Source organism: Leucoraja erinacea, chromosome 3 (assembly GCF_028641065.1).
Source record: "Leucoraja erinacea ecotype New England chromosome 3, Leri_hhj_1, whole genome shotgun sequence".
NCBI lineage: Eukaryota > Metazoa > Chordata > Chondrichthyes > Rajiformes > Rajidae > Leucoraja > Leucoraja erinaceus.
Genome location: NC_073379.1, coordinates 88510407 through 88537857, shown reverse-complemented (window position 1 = coordinate 88537857; position 27451 = coordinate 88510407). Strand labels below are relative to the sequence as shown.

The following is a 27451-nucleotide window of genomic DNA, read 5'->3' as shown; positions in this document are numbered from 1 at the left end:
TGCCTGCCTATTTGTAGGTTACGTCGAGCAATCCTTGTTCAATACATACCATGGCCCCATCCCCGACCTCTACCTCCGCTACATCGACGACTGCTTTGGTGCCACCTCCTGCACCCGCACACAACTGACTGACTTCATCCACTTCACCACTAACTTCCATCCGGCACTCAAATACACCTGGACCATTTCCGACACTTCCCTACCATTCCTTGACCTCACTATCTCCATTGCAGGTGATAGACTTCTGACCGACATACACTATAAACCCACTGACTCCCATGGCTATCTGGACTACACTTCTTCCCACCCTGCTTCCTGTAAGGACTCCATCCCCTACTCCCAATTCCTCCGTCTGCGCCGCATCTGCTCCACGGATGAGGCGTTCCACACCAGGACATCTGAAATGTCCTCACTATTCAGGGAACGGGGGTTCCCCTCCTCCACCATAAATGAGGCTCGCACCAGGGTCTCTTCCATACCCCGCAACCCTGCTCTCTCTCCCCATCCCCGCACTCGCAACAAGGGCCGAGTCCCCCTAGTCCTCACCTTTCACCCCACCAGCCGTCACATACAAAAAGTAATCCTCCGTCAGTTTCGCCACCTCCAACGTGACCCCACCACTCGCCACATCTTCCCATCTCCCCCCATATCTGCCTTCCGCAAAGACCGCTCCCTCCATAACTCCCTTGTCAATTCTTCCCTTCCCTCTCGGTCCACCCCCTCCCCGGGCACTTTCCCTTGCAACCGCAAGAGATGCAACACTTGTCCCTTTACCTCCCCCCTCGACTCCGTTCAAGGACCCAAGCAATCGTTCCAGGTGCGACAGAGGTTTACCTGCATCTCTTCCAACCTCATCTATTGTGTCCGCTGCTCTAGATGTCAGCAGATCTATATCGGTGAGACCAAGCGGAGGTTGGGCGATCGTTTCGCCGAACACCTCCGCTCGGTCCGCAATAACCAAGCTGACCTCCCGGTGGCTCAGCACTTCAACTCCCCCTCCCACTCCGTCTCCGACCTCTCTGTCCTGGGTCTCCTCCATGGCCACAGCGAGCAGCACCGGAAATTGGAGGAACAGCACCTCATATTCCGTTTGGGGAGTCTGCATCCCGGGGGCATGAACATCGAATTCTCCCAATTTTGTTAGTCCTTGCTGTCTCCTCCCCTTCCTCAGCCCCCCTGCTGTCTCCTCCCATCCCCCAGCCTTCTGGCTACTCCTCCTTTTCCCTTTCTTGTCCCCACCCACCCCCGCCCCCGATCAGTCTGAAGAAGGGTTTCGGCCCGAAACGTTGCCTATTTCCTTCGCTCCATAGATGCTGCTGCACCCGCTGAGTTTCTCCAGCTTTTTTGTGTAAACTATCAATGACCACTGTCCGCAGAAGACTTCATGAACAGAAATACAGAGGCTACACTGCAAGATGCAAACCACTGGTTAGCCGCAAAAATAGGATGGCCAGGTTACAGTTTGCCAAGAAGTACTTAAAAGAGCAACCACGGTTCTGGAAAAAGGTCTTGTGGACAGATGAGAAGAAAATTAACTTATATCAGAGTGATAGCAAGAGCAAAGTATGGAGGAGAGAAGGAACTGCCCAAGATCCAATGCATACTACCTCATCTGTGAAACACGGTGGTGGGGGTTTTATGGCCTGGGCATGTACAGCTGCTGAAGGTACTGACTCACTTACCTTCATTGATGATACAACTGCTGATGGTAGTAGCATAATGAATTCTGAGTGTACAGACACAAATGCCTCAAAACGCATTGGCCAGCAGTTCATTCGATAGCAAGACAATGATCCCAAACGTACTGCTAAAGCAACAAAGGAGTTTTTCAAAGCTAAAAAATGGTCATTTCTTGAGTGGACAAGTTTATCACTCAATCTTAACCCAATTGAGCATGCCTTTTATATGCTGAAGAGAAAACGGAAGTGTACTAGCCCCAAAACAACCATAAGCTAAAGATGGCTGCAATACAGGCCTGGCAGAGCAGTTTGTTATAGGGAGATGGAATGGAATTGAATACTTTATTGTCACATGTGACAAGCCACAGTAAAATTATTTGCTTGCATGCCCAGGGTATGCAAATAGCAGCCACCTACAGCGTTGGCAAAGTTACAAAGTATGACGGTTCCTCCTTTGCATTGGATGACAGAGTAGACTCAATGGGCTGAACTGCCTAATTCTGCTCCTACAGTATGTCTTATAATAATAATAATAATAATAATAATAATAATAAATTTTATTTGCGGGCGCTTTTCAAAGTCTCAAGGACACCTTACAGAAATTAGCAAGAGAGAAAAAACATATAGTCGGAGTAAAATAAATAATAAGGACATCACCAACAACTCAACAACGTACCTCGGTGACTGCCAATCACCCCCCCCCCCCCCCCCCCCGGACACTTTTTTTTTTTTAAATTCAAATCGTTTGCTATGTCGCTCTTCAAGGGAGATGCTAAATGCATTTCGTTGTCTCTGTACTGTACACTGACAATGACAATTAAAAATCTGAATCTGAATCTGAATCTGACCAATACACAAATTAAAGACAGAATTCGCTCCAAAGACAAAAAATCAAAAACACAGTGTGAAGAGAGAGCAACGGCAGCTAAACTGCGCCAGCGTACACTCTCCCTTCCGACAGCCATCTTGGACACAGACTAACATATTCACTTACACACAAAAAATCATCCCCCCACAATGGTTACCACAATATGTGTAATTTGTAAAAATCTGAACTTATTCCAACGGCAAAAAAAACCTGTAAAGTTGAGCTTTTGTAAATGGTTTTAGTTGTATTTTTGTTCAAGGAGATCTGGGTGTCTTTGAATATAAATGACCGAAGGCTAACATGCATATGCAGCAGGCAGTTTGGAAAGCAAAAAGTATATGTGTCTTTTTACAATACTGCACACATAAATGTGACAAATGGGGTCAAATTTCAAATTCCTTCAGAAAAGTTGACAAGCACTATTTTGGGTTCATGACTAACATTGTATCAACAACAAATATAAGAAAAGATTGATGGCAAGTTTCTGAAATACAGCGAGCTGTAGCATCGAGACTTTTCTCGTCGGGTCTCAGGTGTCGTTGAGGCCGCAACGAGGAGCGGCCTCCAACAGGAAGAAGCCGGGGACTCTGGTGCCGACTCACCTCACCGTCGCGGAGCTGGCCGAGTCCGGAGCGGGTGGAGCGGTGGAGGAGCGCTGCTGCTGCTGCTGCTGCTGCTACCGGAGAGTCGGAGGCTCCAACGACAGGTCTGTGGACGGCGGCACCGGGAGCCCGCGGCTCCCTGGAGGGAGACCGCTTTTCGGGGCTCCTGCAACGGCGAATTCTCCCGCCCGAGTTGCGGGGTTGAAGAGCTCCTGGAGCGGGGCCTACATCACTGCCCCGCGCGGCTGGAATGGCCGCGGACTCTGCGAGCGCACACCGGGGGCTCCAACACCAAGACCCGGTGTGCGACCTCGCACCACCCGGCGTGGCTTTAATGGCCGCGGGACAATCGCCATCGCCAGCCGGGGGCTATGACTTTGACTCTGACATCGGGGGGGGGGAGAGTGCAGTGGAGAGATAAGTTTATTTGGCCTTCCATCACAGCTATGTGATGGATGTTTATGTAAAATGTAATTATGTTGTGTCTGGGGTCTATTTGTGTGTAATGTATGGCTGCAGAAATGGCATTTCGTTTGGACCTCCAGGGGTCCAAGTGACAATTAAATTGACTCTTGACTCTTGACTCTCTTGAATACACAAATACATTTTGTTGTCGCGTGGTGTCCACCAGTGACCTGGTTGGCACAGTAAGCACACATACTTATTCCTTTCTGCTTATGAATACCACATGGAACAATCAAATTACAAACACCATTTCCACTTATTTTACTTGATCATGTAGTAGAATACTGTATCCATCCGAGTGGACACAGCAACGCGCGTTACACATCATACACCAGGGACGTGCGGTCACAGGAGGCAGAGCCTCACCTGTCATATTCCAATGAAAATAGCTGTTACAAAAAGTAAAGAAAAATAATAATAAAATAAAATAAATATAAAGATGTTTCCACTGATCTGTATTATAAATGTCATTTCTATATGAATCCATTCAACTTTTATAGTCAAAATCGCCAAATCTGCAGAGCTCCGCTGCAAATACAAGGAGAGACGAGAGGTGAGGCAGCGACGAGCTGAGCCTCCCCTCGGATTGCGCAACCTCTCATAAACTGGATGGAGCGTGGGCAATAAGCGTGTGTTTGTTACTATCTCTCTGTATGTCACCAATGTAATGCTTGTAGACCCCTTCATTACATGTCCTCGCCTTCCATAGTCCAGGTAACTTATTGAATGTATAAAGATATTAAATTTAGGCTCACTGGTCTCGTCATAAAACTGCAATGAAAAAGTACCAGGGGAAGCAGCTATCACATCTGCCTCACTGAGGGGGGCATGCCTTGTGCCCAGTGGAGGGAGAGCGAGCGTCAATTACATAGGCTCAGCCCACGTAATTGATGCTGCCTCGCTCTCCCTCCACGATAGCTAGCTTCAGCAGCGGTGGCTCAGCACTGGATTCTACTGCTGGCGGCGTTGACTTTCCAGCCGCGGTGGCACTGTCCTTAACATCGTGGAGCCCTGGTATCCTCGCCGGGGTCGCCAGCGTTGAATCTCCGGCCCAGCTAGGCCTGTGGACTTCGGAAGCCGTGGTCTCCAGTAGGAAGCGGCCGATTCGGAAGCTCTGGGCCGCTGAGAGTGTTCTTCCGTTCGAGGGCCTGAAACATCGGGTCCGTAGCGGTGGCTGCGGAGGCCTTAATAGGCCCCGACCACGGTTGATCAGAGGAAGAGGACTGAACTTTGGTGCCTTCCCTCACAATGGGAAACGTTGATCTGCTGTGGAGGGGATGTTTTTTATGTTTAATGTTAAATTCTAAAGTGTTGTGTTTATCATTTTTGTGTGCTGCATAAGTGCATGGTAAATCAAATTTCACTGCACCAATTGGTGTATGTGACAATAAACGTCTTTTGTCCTTTAGCTCTAGCTAAAAATTTCCAGCAGCTGCAAAAATGGAAAACATTATATCTAACCTTGAAAATGTCTCAAAATTGGACTTTCAATCAATACAGGGAGTGATTAACACTGGAAGATCAATGCTTGAGCTTAAGGACCTAGTTCAAACGAAGGGACAGAAAACACGGTTGTTTCAAATGGAATGGTACCAACGAAAAAACTGGCTGTGTGGCTGTGCTACGAAGAATCGCCTTTACTGCTTTTCCTGCCTTCTGTTCTCCACTACCGACCACGTTTGGACTAACGCGGGATTTTGTGACTTGAAAAATCTACCAAGGAGCCTCAAAAAACATGAAAAATCGACAACTCACTTTCAAAGCCAAATTGCTTTAAAAACCTTTGGAGCTTCAAGGATAGATCTGGCTTTGAATGAACAGCGGAGATTAAATATCAGCATCCGCAATGCAAACGTAAAGGAAAACTGTGAGATTTTAAAAGACCTTATTAATGCGACCTGCTTCCTAGCCAAACAGGAATTATCATTTTTGTGGTATCGATGAGTGCGCAAGATCTTCTAATCATGGCAACTATGTGGAGCTATTACATGCTTTTGCTGAGAAAGATGAAAAGATAGCTAGAGATTTGGAGACATCCACTGTGTTTTCTGGCTCATCCTACCGAATACAGAACGATTTAATCAAAGCAGTCGGTGATGTAATTGGAAATGATATCAAAGAGGAGATTAATTCAACCCCATTTGTTGCAGTCGAAGTTAATGAGAGTCCAGGTAAATCCAGAATCGGCGCTTCTCCACCAGAGACCTCGGTTTCAAGTTGGTGTAGGCCGGAGGCCGGCGGTCGAAGATCTAAAATTCCCGCCGCGCCGCAGCTGGAAGCACCGCAGACCGCAGGGCCGGCAGTCGGAGCTCTTCTCCAGGGGTCCCCAGCAAGGGACCCCGCTCCTGATGGTAAGTCCCCGCCGCGCTCGCGGTAGAAGTTGGCCGCAGGTCGGCGATCGGAGCTTCTTCTGCTCCCGGGTCCCCAATGAGGGACCCCAGGCTGTGGCCGCCGCGGCCGTGGCTTCAGGTTGGCGCGGGCCAGCAAATGGAACGCTCCCCTCCGGCGACGGCTCGCCCGCTCTGCGACTAGAGTCCATGCCGCGCCCACCGCTGAAGCCCCGGGCACGTCTCTGGAAAGGGCTGCGCCGATCCTCGCTGTTTAGCCACAGGGGAGACTACATGGAAAAAGTTGCCTCTCCATGGAGGAGGCGACCAAACGCGTTACCCCCACACGACCCCCCACACAGGACACAAAAAAGTAGACAAAACAAACGCGCTGCTGGCAGGGCTGCCGGCTTGCAGCACCCCCACTGACCTATGTACTGAGGCAGTGTAAAGCTTTTTGTTGCATGCTATCCAGTCAAGATTTAATAGGAATCTGAGGAGTAACCATTTCACACTAAGGGTGGTGGGTGTATGGAACAAGCTGCCAGAGGAGGTAATTGAGGCTGGAATTATCCCAACGTTTAAGAAACAGTTAGACAGGATAGGACAGGCTTGGATGGATATGGACCAAGCAGGCAGGTGGGACCAGTGTAGCTGGGACATGTTGACCGGTGTTGGTAAGTTGGGCCGAATGGCCTGTTTCCACACTGTATCTCTCTATGACTCTAATGCAGCATTTCTCAACCTTTTTACCCTTGCAGAACCCTTGAAATAATTTTCATATCTCAGGGAACTCCAGAGTTCTTCCTTCCCCACTAGAGTAGACAAGACACTGGACAAAGTCTACACCAATATGGCTGAAGCTTACAAAGCCATCCCCCTCCCCCACCTTGGTCAGTCTGATCACGTCTCATTGTTCCTGCTCCCTAAGTACTCCCCACTCATCAGACGGGTTAAACCAACTGTAAGGACAGTTAAAGTCTGGTCAGAGGAAGCGGACTTCACACTTCAGCAGTGTTTTGGAAACACTGACTGGAAGGCGTTTGCAGCCCAGGCCACCCTTGACTCTCACACGGACATTGATTCCTATACATCCTCTGTTCTGGACTTTATAAACTCCACCATCAATAGTGTCACCTCCCTCAAACAGGTGACCATATACCCGAATCAGAAGCCATGGATGAACAGCGAGGTCAGGCTACTGCTGAAAGCACGGGACAACGCTTTCAGGTCAGGCGATGCTCGAGCCTACAGTTCATCCAGGGCTAACCTGAAGAGGGGCATCAGGAAGGCCAAGCACTGCCATAAGCTCAGGATTGAGGAGCACTTCAACAACAACTCCGACCCCCGACGCATGTGGCAAGGCATCCAGGCCATCACGGACTACAGACCCTCCAACATCACCCCCACATCCAGCGACGCCTCCTTCCTTGAGGAGCTTAATCACTTCTATGGCCGCTTCGACAGGGACAATCTAGAGACAGCCATCAAGGCTGTGCTACCTGCCGATCACCAACCCCTCACACTCACCCCCTACGACGTGTACGTGGCACTGAGTAGGACTAATGCACGTAAGGCTGCTGGCCCTGACGGCATCCCCGGGCGCGTGCTCAGTGCCTGTGCTGCGCAGCTGACAGACGTCTGGACTGACATCTTCAACCTGTCACTTGCCCAAGCAGTTGTCCCCACTTGCCTTAAAGCCACCTCCATCGTGCCAGTGCCAAAACACTCCACTGCGGCAAGCCTCAACGACTTCCGCCCAGTTGCACTTACCCCCATCATCACCAAGTGCTTCGAGAGGCTGGTCCTGGCACACCTCAAAAGCTGCCTACCCCCCACACTGGATCCCTATCAGTTTGCCTACCGCAAGAACAGGAGTACGGAGGATGCCATCTCAACGGCACTTCACTCCGCCCTCTCCCACCTTGACAACAGAGACACTTATGTAAGAATGCTGTTCATCGATTACAGCTCAGCATTCAACACCATTATTCCATCAAAACTGATCACCAAACTCGGTAACCTGGGCATCGACCCCTCCCTCTGCAACTGGATACTGGACTTTCTAACCAACAGACCCCAGTCTGTGAGGTTAGACAAGCACACCTCTTCAACCCTCACCCTGAACACCGGCGTTCCTCAGGGCTGTGTGCTGAACCCCCTCCTCTACTCCCTCTTCACCTATGACTGCACACCTGTACATGGTACTAACACCATCATCAAGTATGCAGATGATACAACGGTGATTGGCCTCATCAGCAACAACGATGAGCTGGCCTACAGGGAGGAGGTCCAGCACTTAGCAGCATGGTGCGCTGACAACAACCTGGCCCTTAACTCCAAGAAGACCAAGGAGCTCATTGTAGACTTCAGGAAGTCCAGAGGCGGCACGCACACCCCCATCCACATTAACGGGACGGAGGTGGAACGTGTTTCTAGCTTCAGGTTCCTGGGAGTCAACATCTCCGATGACCTCTCTTGGACCCACAATACCTCTACTCTGATCAAGAAGGCTCATCAGCGTCTCTTCTTCCTGAGGAGACTGAAGAAGGTCCATCTGTCTCCTCAGATCCTGGTGAACTTCTACCGCTGCACCATCGAGAGCATCCTTACCAACTGCATCACAGTATGGTATGGCAACTGCTCTGTCTCCGACCGGAAGGCATTGCAGAGGGTGGTGAAAATTGCCCAACGCATCACCGGTTCCACGCTCCCCTCCATTGAGTCTGTCCAAAGCAAGCGCTGTCTGCGGAGGGTGCTCAGCATCGCCAAGGACTGCTCTCACCCCAACCATGGACTGTTTACCCTCCTACCATCCGGGAGGCGCTACAGGTCTCTCCGTTGCCGAACCAGCAGGTCGAGGAACAGCTTCTTTCCGGCGGCTGTCACTCTACTAAACAACGTACCTCGGTGACTGCCAATCACCCCCCCCCCCCCCCCCCCCCGGACACTTATTATTTTTTTTTTTAATTCAAATCGTTTGCTATGTCGCTCTTCAAGGGAGATGCTAAATGCATTTCGTTGTCTCTGTACTGTACACTGACAATGACAATTAAAATTGAATCTGAATCTGAATCTGAGTTGGGGGTTGCCAGGCCCGCAGCCATTTTGACGCGTCACAACGGCGATCTCTGGGGTCACAATGGGGACCTGTCAGTCATGCCTGCGCTGTTGGGGGAGGATTGCCAGGCCGGGATCGCCATGTTAACATCCAGCATTGTGTATAGGTGAGTGCTACTGGGGGAATATTGCGTTCGGGGAGAGGGACCCAACGGGTCTACACTTGGTCAGGGGTGTCAAACTAATTTTAGGTCACGGGCCGGATTGGGCAAAATGCAACTTTATGCGGGCCGGATCAGTTGTGCACATACGAACACATGCACGCATGCTCCCACAGCTCTTGTTGCCTTCGTTTTTCTCAACCTGCTCACGTGTCACAGTCTCTGTTATAACTACAAAGTGTTTCACTTTACGAATCTCATTTCTTATGAAGAAGATTGCCTAGCAAGCATTACTTTTATGATTGGTATTAACTTACCGGTATTAACTTAGTCATAGTCATAGGCTACAAGAAAGTTGTGATGAGAGAGAGAAAAAACGATGCTATTTTGGCTAAGATTGTTTTGGGACCCACACCCTTTCCATTAATAAACCATTTGAAATCGAACATTAGCAGACACAAATGTAGACCTAACAAAACAAATAGTTGTTTCGTTAGGTCTATTTCTTCGCCACCATTTTAGCGCTGGCATCCAAGAAAGACTCCGGGTTGTGGCCTCTCCCGGTCAGTGCAGGTTTCTGAGACGATCGGGAGACTGGGAAGGGCCTAGAACAGAAACGCTTTGCAGTCGGCTGAGCTCTCTCCTCCACCATGCTGCTCCACACAGTGTAAAGAGAAAAGTATCCACCACGCAGCCCGCATCGCTAAAATGTTGTTTTTTTTCCTCACACCATTTGAACCCAGCACCCAGCCGCTCTGCACCGCGCAACCTAACCCTGCTCAGCGCCCACCCTCCTCATTGGACACATCTGACTGCCCAGAGGGCAGTCTCTTCTATTGGGCAGCCTGGTGTCAGTCATGCGGGATAACGGCCAGCCCGTTTGTCTGGCTCTTGCCACGTTCAAACCCCCCCACCCCCAAGTGGCATCTGCATTCGACTGGTCGGGTCGGGTGTCAGTCAAGGAGTCGTTACAATGCTGGCAGCCTCTCACGCCATATAAGGAGCGAGCGGCTGACTAAGGAGGCTCTAGTTTATCACAGGTACACAAAAAAGCTGGAGAAACTCAGCGGGTGCAGCAGCATCTATGGAGCGAAGGAAATAGGCAACGTTTCGGGCCAAAACCCTTCTTCAGACTGATCGGGGGCGGGGGTGGGCGGGGACAAGAAAGGAAAAAGGAGGAGCCCGAAGGCTGGGGGATGGGAGGAGACAGCAGGGGGACTGAGACAGGGGAGGAGACAGTAAGGACTAACAAAATTGGGAGAATTCGATGTTCATGCCCCCAGGATGCAGACTCCCCAAACGGAATATGAGGTGCTGTTCCTCCAATTTCCGGTGCTGCTCGCTGTGGCCATGGAGGAGACCCAGGACAGAGAGGTCGGAGACGGAGTGGGAGGGGGAGTTGAAGTGCTGAGCCACCGGGAGGTCAGCTTGGTTATTGCGGACCGAGCGGAGGTGTTCGGCGAAACGATCGCCCAACCTACGCTTGGTCTCACCGATATAGATCTGCTGACATCTTGAGCAGCGGACGCAATAGATGAGGTTGGAAGAGATGCAGGTAAACCTCTGTCGCACCTGGAACGATTGCTTGGGTCCTTGAACGGAGTCGAGGGGGGAGGTAAAGGGACAAGTGCCCGGGGAGGGGGTGGTACGAGAGGGAAGGGAAGAATTGACAAGGGAGTTATGGAGGGAGCGGTCTTTGCGGAAGGCAGATATGGGGGAGATGGGAAGATGTGGCGAGTGGTGGGGTCACGTTGTAGGTGGCGAAACTGACGGAGAATTACTTTTTGTATGTGGGGTGAAAGGTGAGGACTAGGGGGACTTGGCCCTTGTTGCGAGTGGGGGGATGGGGAGAGAGAGCAGTGTTGCGGGGTATGGAAGAGACCCTGGTGCGAGCCTCATTTATGGTGGAGGAGGGGAACCCCCGTTCCCTGAATAATGAGGACATTTCAGATGTCCTGGTTTGGAACGCCTCATCCGTGGAGCAGATGCGGCGTAGACGGAGGAATTGGGAGTAGGGGATGGAGTCCTTACAGGAAGCAGGGTGGGAAGAAGTGTAGTCCAGATAGCCATGGGAGTCAGTGGGTTTATAGTGTATGTCGGTCAGAAGTCTATCACCTGCAATGGAGATAGTGAGGTCAAGGAATGGTAGGGAAGTGTCGGAAATGGTCCAGGTGTATTTGAGTGCCGGATGGAAGTTAGTGGTGAAGTGGATGAAGTCAGTCAGTTGTGTGCGGGTGCAGGAGGTAGCACCAAAGCAGTCGTCGATGTAACGGAGGTAGAGGTCGGGGATGGGGCCCTGGTATGTATTGAACAAGGATTGCTCGACGTAACCGACAGATAGGCAGGCATAGCTGGGGCCCATGCGTGTGCCCATAGCTACGCGTTGTATTTGGAGGAAAAGGGAGGAGTCGAACATGAAGTTATTGAGGGTAAGGACCAGCTCCGCTAGGCGGAGGAGTGTCAGTGGCTGGGTATAGGTTGCTTCTCTGGTCGAGGAAGAACCGGAGGGCTTTGAGACCATCGTGGTGGGGGATGGAGGTGTAGAGTGACTGAACGTCCAGCAGTCTCTATCACTAGTTTATCACAATTTCGCTCGGAACCCCTAGTGACCTCTCGCGGAAACCTAACATTCCAGGGAACCCCAGTTGAGAAACGCTGCTCAAATGTATGATAGCAGATCCACTTCTGGGACAAGCACGCAAAGAAGTCACCTAGCTTCCTTTGCAACCATTTCAGGGGTTCTTGTAGTTGTTCCTCAAGGTACCTGCATTCCTCAAAACTTTCTTAGATACCACCGATTGTCTGTGTACTCGCATTATTAGTTCTCCCAAAGTCCTTCTTGCACTTATGAGGATTATATTTCATTGCTCTGCCCGTTTTACAAATTGATCAATATCATCCAGTGCCCTCCAACTCTCCTCCTTACTATCTTTCCCTCTCCTGTCTAGTGTTTGTATCAACTGCTTGATGCAATTTTAATATATTACAGTCACAACATTGTATTACGTTCCAAATGGGTGGGGTTAAACATGATTTCAATAGTATTTGGGTGGGGGGTTTCACTTCAATAGGTGTTCAAGTGTGATGACATATCCACAATGCTATTATATATCATGTGGGAAAATACAAACCAGAGCATGTCCACCTGTGACTCTGTTGTTGAAACGAGCTAATCACATATTGACACAAAATTCAATGTGAAAACAAACAGGTCTTTTGGATTCACAGCTACAGGATGATTCTAGCACACCTGGAGCCTGTTTTATTATTGTATGGTGAATCATATAGCCTTGTGGGATCATCAAAAAACACAAGGAGGGTAGAGAAAAGACATGGGTGAAGATCACCAAATACATACCTCTTGTCACACCCTTTCACTTTGTTTTCACCACAGGTAAATTTAATCTCATGCTCTCTCGCTGTATTCTTGAATATACACTTTTAGACAAAATCTAGATTTGTGGTTTCTACTGTAAGTACCGGTTTGTTAACAACGTTGGTTTGTTACTCTTCTTTAAATAGGCATTAACAAAAGAAAAGGTGAAACAACCAACTTTCTCCAAAATTTATTAGCATAGTATGGTGGGCGGGCGAACCACGCATGGTGAAAACAAAGAGAACTTTATTGTTCAGGTAAAGAGATCAACATACTCGAATGGGGGAGGGCTGACCCACGTCTACATACTTATACTAGGGCACACCCCTAAACCTCGTGACAACTGCTTCCTGCCATTACCCAGTCATGTGACCGTACCCCCGACTGCCAAAGGTTCGAATACAGGTGGCCTAACTACCGGGTTGCGCCACAGAACCCCCCCCCCCCCCCAGAACCCGAAGCACAATAGCGAAACAGTAGATGAACGAGGCGTTGCCCCCTCACATCCACCAACAGAGATTGGGCCCGGAGAAAGTCTGCACCCAGCAACGGCCGGGAAACGTCGGACACTGTAAAGGTCCAGGTGAAATGGCAAGGGCCAAAGATGAGCGGGATCGTGCGAACTCCATACGTCCATATGGAGCTACCATTGACTGCAGTGAGAGACCGCTTGCCGGAACGCGTGTCCATCCCCGACGGGAGTAAAACGCTAACTTCCGCACCCGTGTCGACCAGGAACCGTCGTCCTGAGTGCCGATCCCATACATAGAGGCAATGTTTTAGGCCGACCGCCGCAGCCACTACTGGCGGCTGTCCCTGGCGTTTCCTGGATACGAGCAGGGCGGGCGGCACCGCTTGTGGTAATAACATCACTTCCTCTTACCCGGGTCATTCAGGACAGGCGGCGTAGCTGGATCCCAATGGGAGCAGGGCCTGGTTTCTGGGCTCTCCAAGGCACCACCGCTACTCAATCGATCGTCAAGGGTCCGCGAAATCCTCACCAGCGAGCAGCAGACGGATGTCGTCTGGCATCTGCTCCAGGAAGGCGTGCTCAAAGAGCAGGCAGGGCCGATGACCGTCCAAAGGTCCGCAAAAGCAATGCTTTAAGGCCCTCATATTTGCCCTGATCTGGCGGGGCGGGAAGGAAAGGGACCAGGCGACCGGCCGTCTTCTGATCCAATGCGCCGACCACATAGTAGTACCAGGTGTCGTCGGCTGTGATGCGCCAAACGTGGAACTTGGCCTCCGCTTGTTGGAACCACACCTGGGGCTGCGATGTTCAGAACACGGCCAGCTTCAGTGAGACAGCGTTCTGCTGGGTTAGAACGTTGGCAACCTCGAGCTGTTGAGGTTGGCCGTTGGCAGCGAACATGTTTGAAATCCAAAATGACCGATTTGGATCGTCGGGGTCACCAATATGGCAGGCGAATAAACGAGCCACGTGTGGTGAAAACAAAGAGAACTTTGTTGCTCGGGTAAAGAGATCAACACACACACGAATGGGGGTGGGCTGACCCAGGTCTCCACACTTATACTTGGGCACACCCCTAAACCCCGCGACAACTGCTTCCTGCCATATGATCCTACCCCCGAACGCCAAGGGTTCGAATACAGGTGGCCTAACCACCGGGTGGCGCCACAATAGCACTATCTATCTATCTATCTATCTATCTATCTATCTATCTATCTATCTATCTATCTATATATAAAACTCAAATCCATCCGACGTCCGCCTGCAGTACGGATTCCTTCCTGCCTTTTGATTCGTTGACGGCTGCTCCTTCCTATCAGCTTCCAACACACTTCGAAACAAAGTTGCAAGACAGGAACACTGAACTTTTCACTGCTGCAGCAGGCAGGGGAGGTGCAATTGAGGGAGGCAGGGGAGTGCTGGAAACTTACATTTGGCAACGGCTTCAGTTCCATTGGAGGAGACGGGTGCATGGTGGAATATTGGGTTGGGGGAATCACACCATTGGGGGAGCAGACCCAATGGGTCTGCACTTGGTCTAGTTATATATTAAAACTGTGTGGCTGCCGCCTGCCGTCCGGCTGCCTTCTGCCTTTTGATTCGCTGCTCCTTCCTATCAGCTTCCAACACACTTCAAAACAAAGTTGCAAGACAGGAACACTTTGCACTTCAATGGGATATCACAGCAAGTGCTTCAACAGGAGGGGGAGGGCCAATTGGTATTGCAATTGGAACTGCTGCAGCAGGCAGGGAAGGTGAAATTGGAATATTTTTTTTAATCCACTGCTGAGGGAAGCAGGGGAGTGCTAGAATCTTACATTTGGGAACGGGTTCAGTTCCGTTGGAAGAGACGGGTGCATTCCAGTTCCGGTAGGCGGCGCGGCTCTGGCCAGCAGCGGCCTCTGCAGTCTGTCCGCGTTTTTATTATTTTCTGTCTGTGTTTTAATGTAGTTTTTGTTATTTTTTGTTGGGGTGTGTGTGTGGGGGGGGTGGGGATGGGGTGGGAGGGGGGGGGGGGAACTTTTTAAATCTCTCCCTGCACTGGAGACCCGACCTTTTTCTCGTCGGGTTTCCGTTGTCGTTGAGGCCACAACGAGGAGCGGCCTCCAACAGGAAGAAGCCGGGGACTCAGGTGCCGACTCACCGTCACCGTCGCGGAGCTGGCCGAGACCGGAGCGGTTGGAGCGGTGGAGGAGCGCTGCTGCTGCCGCTGCTGCTGCTGCTGCTGCTGAGTCGGAGGCTGCTGCTGCGCGAGTCTGCGGACAGCGGCGCCGGGAGCCCGCGGATCCCTGGAGAGAGACCGCTTTTCGGGGCTCCTGCAACGGCGAATTCTCCCGCCCGAGTTGCGGGGTCGAAGAGCTCCTGGAGCGGGGCCTAACACCATTGCCCCGCGCGGCTGGAACGGCCGCGGGACTTTACGAGCGCACACCGGGGGCTCCAACACCAAGACCCGGTGTGCGACCTCGCACCACCCGGCGTGGCTTCAATGGCCGCGGGACAATCGCCATCGCCAGCCGGGGGCTTTGACTTTGACTCTGACATCGGGGGGGGGGGAGAGTGCAGTGGAGAGATAAGTTTTTTTTTGGCCTTCCATCACAGCTATGTGATGGATGTTTATGTAAAATGTAATTATGTTGTGTCTGGGTCTATTTGTGTGTAATGTATGGCTGCAGAAACGGCATTTCGTTTGGACCTCTAGGGGTCCAAATGACAATTAAATTGACTCTTGACTCTTGACTCTCTTGTGCATGGTGGAATATTGGGTTGCGGGATCACACCATTGGGGGAGCAGACCCAACGGGCCTTTTGAGGATGCTCGCAGATGTCCAATCGGAATGGATCCATTTACATGACCGGCCGCCGGCCGCCTTTCTTCCTTTGATTCCTTGCAACTCCGAAACCAGACGCATTTCGGTAGAGATTTCGCTTTTCTTTCTAAGTATCCGCTCCTCATTACATTTCGTCGTCTTTAAGTACTAATTTTTAATCAATTCCTTCTCCACCCCCCCCCCCCCCCCCCCCCAATATTTCAAAAATTAACTGGCTTCTAACCCATAGAAGCCGCCCCAGCCCTAGCCCCTGCAGAACGTTCCATCGTATGATGTCACCATGTCCAATGCTCAAAGACATTGTTGCCATAGAGGGAGTAGAGAAGGTTCACCAGACTGATTCCTGGGATGTCAGGACTTCCATATGAAGAAAAACTGGATAGACTCGGCTTGTACATGCTAGAATTTAGAAGATTGAGGGCGGATCTTGTAGAAACGTACAACATTCTTAAGGGGTTGGACAGGCTAAATGCAGGAAGATTGTTCCAGATGTTGGGGAAGTCCAGAACAAGGGGTCACAGTTTAAAGATAAGGGGGAAATCCTTTAGGACAGAGATGAGAAAAACATTTTTCACACAGAGAGTGGTGAATCTCTGGAATTCTCTGCCACAGAAGGTAGTTGAAGCCAGTTCATTGGCTATATTTAAGAGGGAGTTAGATGTGGCCCTTGTGGCTAAAGGGATCAGGGGGTATGGAGAGAAGGCAGGTACAGGATACTGAGTTGGATGACCAGCCACAATCATATTGAATGGTGGTGCAGGCTCGAAGGGCCGAATGGCCTACTCCTGCACTTAATTTCTATGGTTCTATGTTTCCCTCTCCTCACCCCTCTCACTCTCCCACCCATCTCTCTCTCTCCCTCACCCCCCTTCCCTCTCTACCCACCCCCTTCCCTCTCTCCACCCGCCCCCTTCCTCCTACCCCTCTGTCCCTCTTCCATCACTCCCCCTACCCCTCACCTCCTCCCTCCCCACCTTCCACTCTTTCCCCCTCCACTCTCCCTCCCCCCTCTCTTCCCCCCACCCCTCTCCCCCTCCCTCCCTCCAACGGGTCTGCATTTGGTCTAGTTTACAATAAAAACATGACTATTAAATAATTTTGAATACCAACACCCCCTCCACCAACAAAGTGATTCTGCTTAACTAAACACTCTATTTCCAGATTCTATAGGAGCAATTCCAAGGAGCAATTTCTGTTCACTTTCTCTATAATGCTCCATTATAGACAACAATTCTAAATATTTTATCTTTCACTATCTCATTGGCTCCACTTTCACTATCAATCACTGGTAGTTCACATTTTGATTTGTTCCAACTTTCCAAAAGAGTCTCTCCCTGCACAACAGTGGCACCAATCTTTAACCTGGTATGGTTCATCTAATTTATCGCTAAACTTAAAAAATCAAGATATAATAATAGTAATGATGATGGAATAATTCAGGAATTGCAGAATTCAATCCTCAGTACATTAGTATGAACTCCAAAATATCACAAAAAATTATAAATTAATTTGATTTATTGAGTTATTGTAAATCAATGAGCCCAGTAATGTGTTATGCATTAAACTCAAATACCCAGAACAGAAATGACTGTTTAGGTGCAATCATGCCCACAGGTGATAAATCTGCACACTGACAAATAGCAACAGAGGCGAAGAAACAGTCCAAAATATCATTCAAGGTGCTCTTTTTCATGAGATTGTCGCTTGTGTAGTACTGCTCAGTAAATATTTCAAGCTCATCATGTGTCAGCACAAATCTACAGAATAAAAGGTACATAAAAATGCTGGAGAAACTCAGTGGGTGCAGCACCATCTATGGAGCGAAGGAAATAGGCAACGTTTCGGGCCGAAACGTTGCCTATTTCCTTCGCTCCATAGATGCTGCTGCACCGGCTGAGTTTCTCCAGCATTTTTGTGTACCTTTGATTTTCCAGCATCTGCGGTTCCTTCTTAAACACTTTGTCTACAGAATAAAAGCCTGGTTCGCCAGTCAAGTTTTGGTAGCTCACAAGCAGTTTGCCATTCACTCAATCCTAAACCCTAACAAAGCATGCACAAGCCTTCATTCGTTTATCAGCCTGGCTGTATATTACATTCACCAATGCCAACTTCCTGAATTCTATGAAAAAACACGTGACCTTGACTTTTGTCAAATACTGAGATTTGCATATGTGTCCAACAGATTTTCAAGCGGATTACCCCAATAGATTTTGCCTCTGCAGAAAGTCTATTCTATTTTTTTTACTTCCTTCCCATCATCACCTCTTATTGTTCAGTCACATTATCTTTCATTTAACCCACTTTGCATAGCATCGGAAATGTCCTCATTCTTCAGGGTAGGACATCACCCCTCCCCTACTATAGATGAGGCTCTCACCAGGGTCTCTTCCATACCCCGTAACACTGCTCTCTCTCCCCATCCTTCCACTCGTAACAAGGGCAGAGTCCCCCTAGTCCTCACCTTTCACCCCACTAGTCGTCACATACAACAAATCGCCACCTCCAACATGACCCCACCACTCGCCACATCTTCCCATCTCCCCCTTGTCTGTTTTCCGCAAAGACCGCTCCCTCCCTAACTCCCTGGTCAATTCTTCCCTTCCCTACTGCGCCACCCCCTGCCCAGGCAATTTTCTTTGCAACCACAAGAGATGCTACACTTGTCTCTTTACCTCCCCCCTCGACTCCATTCAAGGACCCAAGCAATCGTTCCAGGTGCGAGAGGTTCACCTGCATCTCCTCCAAACTCATCTATTGCATCCGCTGCTCTAGATGTCAGCTGATCTACAACGGTGAGACCAAGCGTAGGCTTGGCGATCGTTTCGCCGAACACCTTTGCTCGGTCCGCATTAACAAACCTAATCTCCCGGTGACTCAGCACTTCAACTCCCCCTCCCATTCCGAATCCGACCTTTCTGTCCTGGACCTCCTCCATGGCCAGAGTGAGACCACTGGAAATTGGAGGAGCTGCACCTCATATTCTGCTTGGGCAGTCACCACCATAGCGGCATAAACATTGACTTCTCAAATTTCCAGTAGCCCTTGCTGTCTCCTCCCCTTCTCAGCTCTCCCTCAGCCCTCAGGCTTCCCCTTTCTTTCTTCTCCCTGCCCCCTCCCCACCCCCCCCCCCCCCCCCCCCACCATACATCAATCTGAAGAAGGGTTTTGGCCTGAAAAGTTGCCTATTTCCTTCACTCCATAGATGCTGCTGCCCCCACTGAGTTTCTCCAGCACTTTTGTCTATCTTGCATATCCAACATGTTCTCCCAAACATTACCACTCTTCCTACTTTCCGATAGTCATTTCAACATGAGCTTGGATGTCAAAAGCTGCCTTTTGTGCAACACAGCATTTCTAAATTACTGATTGAGTTGTACAGGCTGATATCCAAACTGCCCTACCCTCTTCTCTTGCAAACCTTCCTGTCCTCTAGACTTAAAGGTCAACCTTGCCAATCATTCTACTACCCAATTTATTTCACTCACTGTCTAAGCACACCCCAAAAACCACAGTTTCAAGTAATACTTTCCTCTCTGTCCTGCTATATGTGGTATAATTTCTGAGACATTTTCTGGAGATTGACGAAAACCTTTGAAACTGGAAATTGATTTTAATCTCCTACATTTCCATCAACTCTCCTCAGATGCTACCACTAACCTACACACCAGGGTGATTTACTATAGTAAATAACCAACCAACCCACATATCTTTGCAGTAATGTAGTAAATAATCTACAAACCCACACATTTTTGCAATCGAAACATCCAGCGCTGGAGGTCAGGAGTGATCCCAAGCAATGAGGCAGTTTCTCCACTAGCTACACTTCTACTGAGTTCTCCAACTTCAAAAGGTTCTACCAAAAATACTGCTTCACAAATACAGATGATATAAGACCCACATTATCCTGGCCATGCTCGACTTCTGTCTGCTATAATTAGAACAAAGGTATAGGAGCCTGAGAACTGTTGTAACGATTCAAGAATAATTTCTTCCCGTCAACCATCAGATGTGAACCATAGGGGCAGCACAGTGGTGCAGCAGTAGAGTTGCTGCCTTACAGTGCCAGGGACCCAATATAGATCCTGACTACAGGTGCTGTCTGTACAGAGGTTGCACGTTCTCCCTGTGACAGCGTGGGTTTTCTCCAGATGCTCTGGTTTCCAATCACATTCAAAAGACATGTGGGTTTTTAGGTTAATTGGCTTCTGTAAATTGTCCCTGGCATGCAAGATAAAACAAGTGTACGGGTGATCATTGGTCATGTGTGGACTCAGTGAGCTGAAGGGCCTGTTTCCATGCAGTATCTCTAAATGAAGTACAACCCTAACCACAACCCTCTCATACTACGACAGACTTTGCATCATGATGGATGCTCAATGTACTTTGCTCCTTTGTATTATCATGGTTTGATTGAGCAAAACACAAATTGCTGGAGGAACTCAATGAGTGACGTTTCGGGTAAGGATCCTTCCTCAGACTTCAGACCGGCTGAGTTCCTCGAGTACTTTGTGCTTTGTTCAAGATTCCAGAATCTGCAGTCTTATATCTCTGAGTTGAGTTGCCTTAAAGGGCCTGTCCCAATTATGCGAGTTTTCAGCAAAGTGTCTGTGACCTTCAAGCTTGGAGGCACTCGCCTGAAAAAACACAAGCTGACACGCACACACACACACACACCTCGTGCTTATGTTTTTTTTCCCCAGTGAGCCAATTAAAATGCCCAGTCAGCAAAGGAGATTACCTACGGCTACCTAGACTACCTACAACGACATGGTGCCACCACTACCACTGCACCACGTGTTCAAAAGTATCGATTTTCTCCATGCTGACCAACTTTTACTCGCAGAAAATGTTTCAGCTTGTTGAAATTTTTTCCTCGACCAAACTGAGGCTGCGAGTATGAGCCTCCAACCTCATCTTTCCCCAGTCCCGCTTGGCCCGATTTTACCTTCTCCACAAAATCCACAAACCTGACTGTCCCGGTAGACCCATTGTCTCTGCCTGTTCGTGCCCTACTCTACTCATTTCCACATACCTTGACTCCATCCTATCCCCCTTGGTTAAATCCCTCCCTACTTATGTTCAAGACACCTCAGACACTCTCCGTCGTCTCTGCGCATTCCATTCTCTAGGCCCCCATCCTCTCATCTTCACCATGGACATCCAGTCACTACACCTCCATCCCCCACCAGGATGGTCTCAAAGCCCTCTGGTTCTTCCTCGACTGGAGAAGCAACCTATACCCGTCCACTGATACACTCCTCTGCCTAGCAGAGTTGGTCCTTACCTTCAATAACTTCTCGTTTGTCTCCTCCCATTTCCTCCAAATACAAGGCGTAGCTATGGGCACCGGCTATGCCTGCCTCTTTGTCGGGTACGTGGAACAATCCTTGTTCGAGACATACCAGGACCCCATCCCCGACCTCTACATCCGCTACATCAACGATTGCTTTGGTGCTACCTCCTGCACCCACACACATAGAAAAAAAAATAGGTGCAGGAGTAGGCCATTCGGCCCTTCGAGCCTGCACCGCCATTCAATATGATCATGGCTGATCATCCAACTCGGTATCCTGTACCTGTCTTCTCTCCATACCCCCTGATCCCTTTAGCCACAAGGGCCACATCTAACTCCCTCTTAAATATAGCACACAACTAACTTCATCCGCTTCACCACTAACTTGCATCCGGCACTCAAATACACCTGGACCATTTCTGACACTTCCCTACCATTCATTGACCTCACTATCTCCATCGCAGGTGATAGACTTCTGACCGACATCCACTATAAACCCACTGACTCCCATGGCTATCTAGACTACTATTCTTCCCACACTGCTTCCTGTAAGGACTCCATCCTCTAATCCCAATTCCTCCGTCTACGCCGCATCTGCTCCCAGGATGAGGTGTTCCACACCAGGGCATCGGAAATGTCCTCATTCTTCAGGGAACGTGGGTTCCCCTCCCCTACCATAGATGAGGCTCGCACCAGGTCTCTTCCATGCCCCGTAACACTGATCTTTCTCCATCCCCACTCGCAACAAGGGCAGAGTCCCCCGAGTCCTCACCTTTCACCCCACTAGCCGTCACATACAACAAATAGTCCTCCATCAGTTTCGCCACCTCCAACGTGACCCCACCACTCGCCACGTCTTCCCATCGCCCCCCCCCCCCATGTCTGCCTTCCGCAAAGACCGCTCCCTCCGTAATTCCCTTGCCAATTCATCCCTTCCCTCCCGCACCACCCCCTCCCCGGGCACTTTCCCTTGCAACCGCAAGAGATGCTACACTTGTCGCTTTACCTCCCCCCTCAACTCCATTCAAGGACCCAAGCAGTCGTTCCAGGTGCGACAGAGGTTCACCTGCATCCTCCAACCTCATCTATTGCGTCCGCTGCTCTAGATCTACATCGGTGAGACCAAGCAGAGGCTTGGCGATCGTTTCGCCAAACACTTCCGCTCGGTCCGCATTAAACAACCTGACCTCCCGGTGGCTCAGCACTTCAACTCCCCCTCCCATTCCGTATCCGACCTCTCTGTCCTGGGCCTCCTCCAAGGCCAGAGTGAGCAACACCGGAAATTGGAGGAACTGCACCTCATATTCCGCTTGAGTAGTCTGCATCCTAGTGGCATAAACATTTAATTCTCCCAATTCCGTGAGCCCCTGCTGTCTCCTCCCCTTCTTAGATCTCCCTCAGCCCTCGGGCTCCTCCTGCTCCTTTTTCCTTTCTTCTCCCCACCCCCCATCAGTCTGAAGAAGGGTTTCGGCCCGAAACGTTGCCTATTGCCTTCGCTCCATAAATGCTGCTGCACCCGCTGAGTTTCTCCAGCACTTTTGTCTACCTTCGATTTTCCAGCATCTGCAGTTCCTTCTTAAACTCGTAACCACTATGCGGGAACTCCTCTCGATCATGAAGGAGACTTACCAGTGACCACCTACTACCATGTGTCGACCATGCCACCTGAACAACAGGCCTTCAAGGTCAAGATAAAATGCGATATTTTTAAGAACTTGAAACTTAAAAGGTGCAAGGTGGCATCAGAGACGTTTCGACTATTTATGTACTGCCTCAGAATAAATGTACTATTCTTACACTACAGTCGTTGCACGCTTGTCCTTGTATATCATCCAGTTTATATGTTGGATGATTGTCCGGATTGCATGCAAAACTGAGAATGTCACTGTATCTCGGAATAATAAAGTACCATTGGACCATTGTTCCCGTAAAGCTACAGCAATCAAGAAATTCATTGTTCCGGTGCATATGACAAGTGAGGTAAACACTCTTGAAATTTGGTTGGACTTAAACCTGGCGATGTTATCACATGTTCTATTTTCCACCGCCCTGTGGTCTCTCGACACAGTCCATTGCTCTTCACACCAAATGGATAGCGCGCAGACTCCTCGGTCGGCCTGTCGTTGCCATTCAAAATGAAAACAAATCGCAATTCCCAATGCCGCTGGCGTTTTGTTTCCGATTGCTCACGGCTGTTCAGGGGAATAAAGGCCCGTCCAATGTGACCGTGATCGAGTGTGCGTCAACTTCAGAGGCGGCGGCGGTAATAATAATAATAATAATTGTTCCTGCGCCACTCGCTCGGGTCACTGTCACTCCGAGCCCGGGCCTGCGGCCTCCCGTCGCCGTGGCAACGCCCGCCCGCCCGCCCGCCGGCTCCAGTCAGAGGCCGGGGCCCGGCCGCTCTCGCGAGGGAGAGATGTGTCAGCAAGATGGCGGCTGTAGGTTGTGAGCGGCATCGGTGAGGGGAGAGAGAGAGAGAGAGACACACACACAGACGCTACTCAACAGACACGTCGACACAAGTGTGCGAGCGCAGACCCAGCCCGTTGGGGCTGTCCGGCGAGTGCTGCCGCCGCCGTCGTTGCTGGCCTGAGATGAGCCCAGAGAGCGATCGGGCTGCGTGACCGACCCTCTGCCGAGCTACTTGCTGCCAGCGAGAGGGGAGGATGAATCTTCATCAGGTCCTCACCGGCGCCGTCAATCCCGGCGACAGCTGTTTCTCAGTGGGCAACGTCGGCGAACAACCATTCACGGTCAGTGTACAGGAGTATGGAGGCACTGGCGGGGCGGGAGGAGGGGGGGAAGGAGCGGGCAGTCAGCTGTTCAACCACCTCTGTCTCCACTGGAGAATGCTGGTCTTGGCCTCATCACCTCTCTTGCCCCCAACCCTAACGACTGTATGGTCCGAGAATGAAAAAGAGTGCTCTCCTTTCTACCAACTTTCACTAAATCATCTTGTCCTTCGAGATAACCACGCGCCTGTGGGAGCTAACATTTCCTGATTCTATGAATTCAACTTGTTCTGTCAGTCTTGTTTAGTAATGTACCTTAGCCTGTTTTTGAACTTCCTGCTTGAGAGAAATGGGTGGTGATAGTCGAGGCACTAGAAATGCAGGTGACTTTAACACTCTGGGAATGTTTCGGTTTAAGTTATTAAATTTGCCTACTTGTGTTACGGGATCAAGCAGACCAGGAGACCGCAATTTCATTGCGCAATCTAAAACAAATAGTTGCAAGACATCAGGAAATCTATGATATGCGGCAATAAGACTTTTAGAAAGTTTATCCTGTTTGTTTTTCATTCCAGTTTCTTCTTAAGCCATGCTGAATATTGTACACGTGTGGATTAAAGTAGTACTAACCAGCTATGTACAATAAACCATAGTTTAATTGAGTAGTTATTTAACTACAGTACTAGTGCTCAGAACATTTTCATAAAGGTGAACATTTGGATAGAATAAAAACGTTTCACTAATGATTTGAGAACTGTATATTTGGGATAGACGTTTTGTTGAATCTGGAGAATATATTTATTTGAAGCCATTTTTGCATTTTTAACATTAAAAAATAGGTTCAAAGTGGAATGGAAATGCACAGATTGCCAATACTGTCTAGTTGGTATGAAAATGTGCTACATTTTGGGTAATGTACAATTATGCGATGAGTTCTGTTGATACACATATTTTTAAGGCATTCCTTATGTATTTTATAATAGTGGTTACTTGGCAAAGTATTATTTGGTTTCTGTGGGAATCAGTGGGAGATTGCCAAAAGTTGACCGGCTATCAAATGTGGAGTCTGGTTTAAATGCCAACACTATTTCCCCACTAGAATGATTGTGCTGGCAAACATGTTTTAATCCCTCAGCTGTGTAAATAATCGTTAATGAGCGGAGATGCTGCAAGTAATAAAGGATTTAGGGTTTGATAATAAATCACTTACAATTACTTGTTTGAGAAAAGTAAACCAAAGCAAATTCTGTACATATCATTAGTTTTTCAAATGGTGTGAATTTTACTTTAGTTGGGCTAAACCAGTTTATTTTAATTATAAACTTAATCTGATTGTCAGTCATCAGCAGCATACATTAAAATTAATGAGTGGAATGATTTCGCTTATGTATTTTAATGGAATTTTGCTCTAATGCTTGTTTCTGACTAGTTTTACATTTTGAGCTAAATTAATGGTGTACTTTGCAATACAAAACCAACCATTCTCTTAATCTAGTCACAATTCACATTGAAAATATGTGCTGATATGTTAAACCTATTTTCAGAGGGATGTACAACAAGAAAGTAACCACAGATTACTAATAAATTAATAGAAACAAAAGAATAGGTGCAGGAGTAGGCCATTCATCCTTTGAGCCACCACTGCAATTCAACATGACAATAGCTGATCATCTGAAATCAGTACCCTGTTCCTGTTTTTCCCCCCATATCCCTTGATTCCTTTAGCACTAAGAGCTAAATCTAACTCTCTCTTCAAAACATTTGAAGCTGAAAAGAATGTAATTGATCTGAGAGGTCATAGATCGAGGAGAATCACCTCTGTGTTGTAGGAAAATGTAAGAGATATGATGGAAAAATACTGGGATGAGAAAAATATTTGGCTTGGATGTTTTCTATCATTTTAAACCTAGACAGAACCTTGCTTAAACAGCACTGTGAGTACTGTATGCAGTTTGGATTGACAGCTTATAATACGGACTTGTGAGAAATGCAAAGACAATAGACAATAGTTGCTGGAGTAGGCCATTTGGCCCTTCGAGCCAGCACCGCCATCAATGTGATCATGGCTGATCATCCACAATCAGTACCCCGTTCCTGCCTTCTCCCCATATCCCCTGACTCCGCTATTTTTAAGAGCCCTATCTAGCTCTCTCTTGAAAGCATTCAGAGAACCTGCCTCCACCGCCCACTGAGGCAGAGAATTCCACAGACTCACCACTGTGAGAAAAAGTGTTTCCTCATCTCTGTTCTAAATGGCTTACTCCTTATTCACAAAGAGTGATACCATAAATGAGAGTCAACAACTTCAAGTACCTGGGCACACGAATCATTAACGATCTAAAAGGTTAAATGCTTTTAAATATATATAAGATACACGGTGGAATACATGACTAGGTTGGAGCATGTATTCCTTCTCAAGCAGGCTTTCTCCAGTGGATGGATAAGAGAGAAAGACAAGCCCGGACTTGTCTCAGGTTGATGTATATTGAGACAATGACCGGTGCCATTGAAATGTGTCTACCAATTGATACGAGCGACAAGCTCAGACTCGTCCTGTAGTGATGTATATTGGCTCCATCCTGTGACCATGACTAACATCTTTGGAATGTGATTGTGATGTGACCATGACTAACATCTTTGGAATGTGAAACGCAGTATAAAACACCGTGCAAATCTATGTTCATTGAAGTGGTGGCGCAGGGAAGTCAAGTGTCTGTTGCTTATTTGACTGGTCTATCCCCGTCACTTCCGCCAGCAGATGGTCAGCAATGCCTGAGTTGGTTTACCCAACGTTTTTGTGAGTTGTCTTTTTTTTTAAGTAGTGAATCGTATCAGATCTGCCCTGGATCCAGATTTCGATGCAATCCATCAAGTCCTCTATTTTCTTATTAGATTGAGGAGATTCGGTATATCCACGATTACCATCTTGAACATGTGTATGGTTGAGAGTATATTCGCTTGTTACATCATGGCCTAATTTGGCAAACTCAAACTCTCAGGAGCAAAGGAGATTACAAAAAGCAGTGAACACTGCTCGGTCTATTACAGGTACTGATCTCCCTATCGTCAAAGCAGGGCTCGAAATTAACGGTTGCCAGGGTGCAAATGGCCACCTAAAGTCCCGCCGGGCAACCTAAAAGCCGAGTCATTTTGCCCGGCTTGGTAAGTGAAGAAAAGCTTGGCTGATGTGGACAGCGGAATGCCTGATGCAAACTGTGCCGGAGTTTCCCAGAGAACTCTTGTCTTATCCTTGTCCCTGCCTTGCCCTGTGTAGTTGCTGCTTGTTTGTGAACCAGCGGATTGGCGCTTGACACCACTGCAAATTGTTCTGTTGCTGTTGTTCCCTTAAAGGGCCTGTCCCACTTTGTGATTTTTTTCGGCGACTGCGGAGCGTCAGTGATGGTTTTAAAGGGCGTCAGTCACTGACATTCCGCAGTTGCCGGAAAAAAACACAACGTGGGACAGTCCCTTTAAAGGACAAGAGCAACAAAACAATTTGCTGTGACATCGAGCGCCTGAGACACTTTTTCTCTTCTTCCTTCTTCCCTTCCCCCCTCTTCCTCCCTTCTCCCCGCTCCACTCTTC

At 48.8% G+C, this 27451-nt stretch overlaps 2 protein-coding genes across 2 annotated transcripts in view; one reads left to right on the top strand and one right to left on the bottom strand.

Moving 5' to 3' along the window:
* Window positions 1–19750, bottom strand: part of dtwd2 (DTW domain containing 2) — a 166482-nt gene extending 146732 nt beyond the window's left edge. Inside the window, 4 exon segments of the mRNA XM_055631016.1 lie at window positions 13422–13570; window positions 13615–13808; window positions 17412–17595; window positions 19737–19750. Coding sequence (XP_055486991.1) covers window positions 13422–13570; window positions 13615–13808; window positions 17412–17595; window positions 19737–19750 — 541 coding nt within the window.
* Window positions 19751–23274: 3524 nt separating this feature from the next.
* LOC129694298 (dmX-like protein 1) overlaps window positions 23275–27451 on the top strand; it is a 216936-nt gene continuing 212759 nt past the window's right edge. Inside the window, exon 1 of the mRNA XM_055631009.1 lies at window positions 23275–23887. Coding sequence (XP_055486984.1) covers window positions 23801–23887 — 87 coding nt within the window. The 5' untranslated portion in view covers window positions 23275–23800. The remainder of the gene's footprint in view (window positions 23888–27451) is intronic.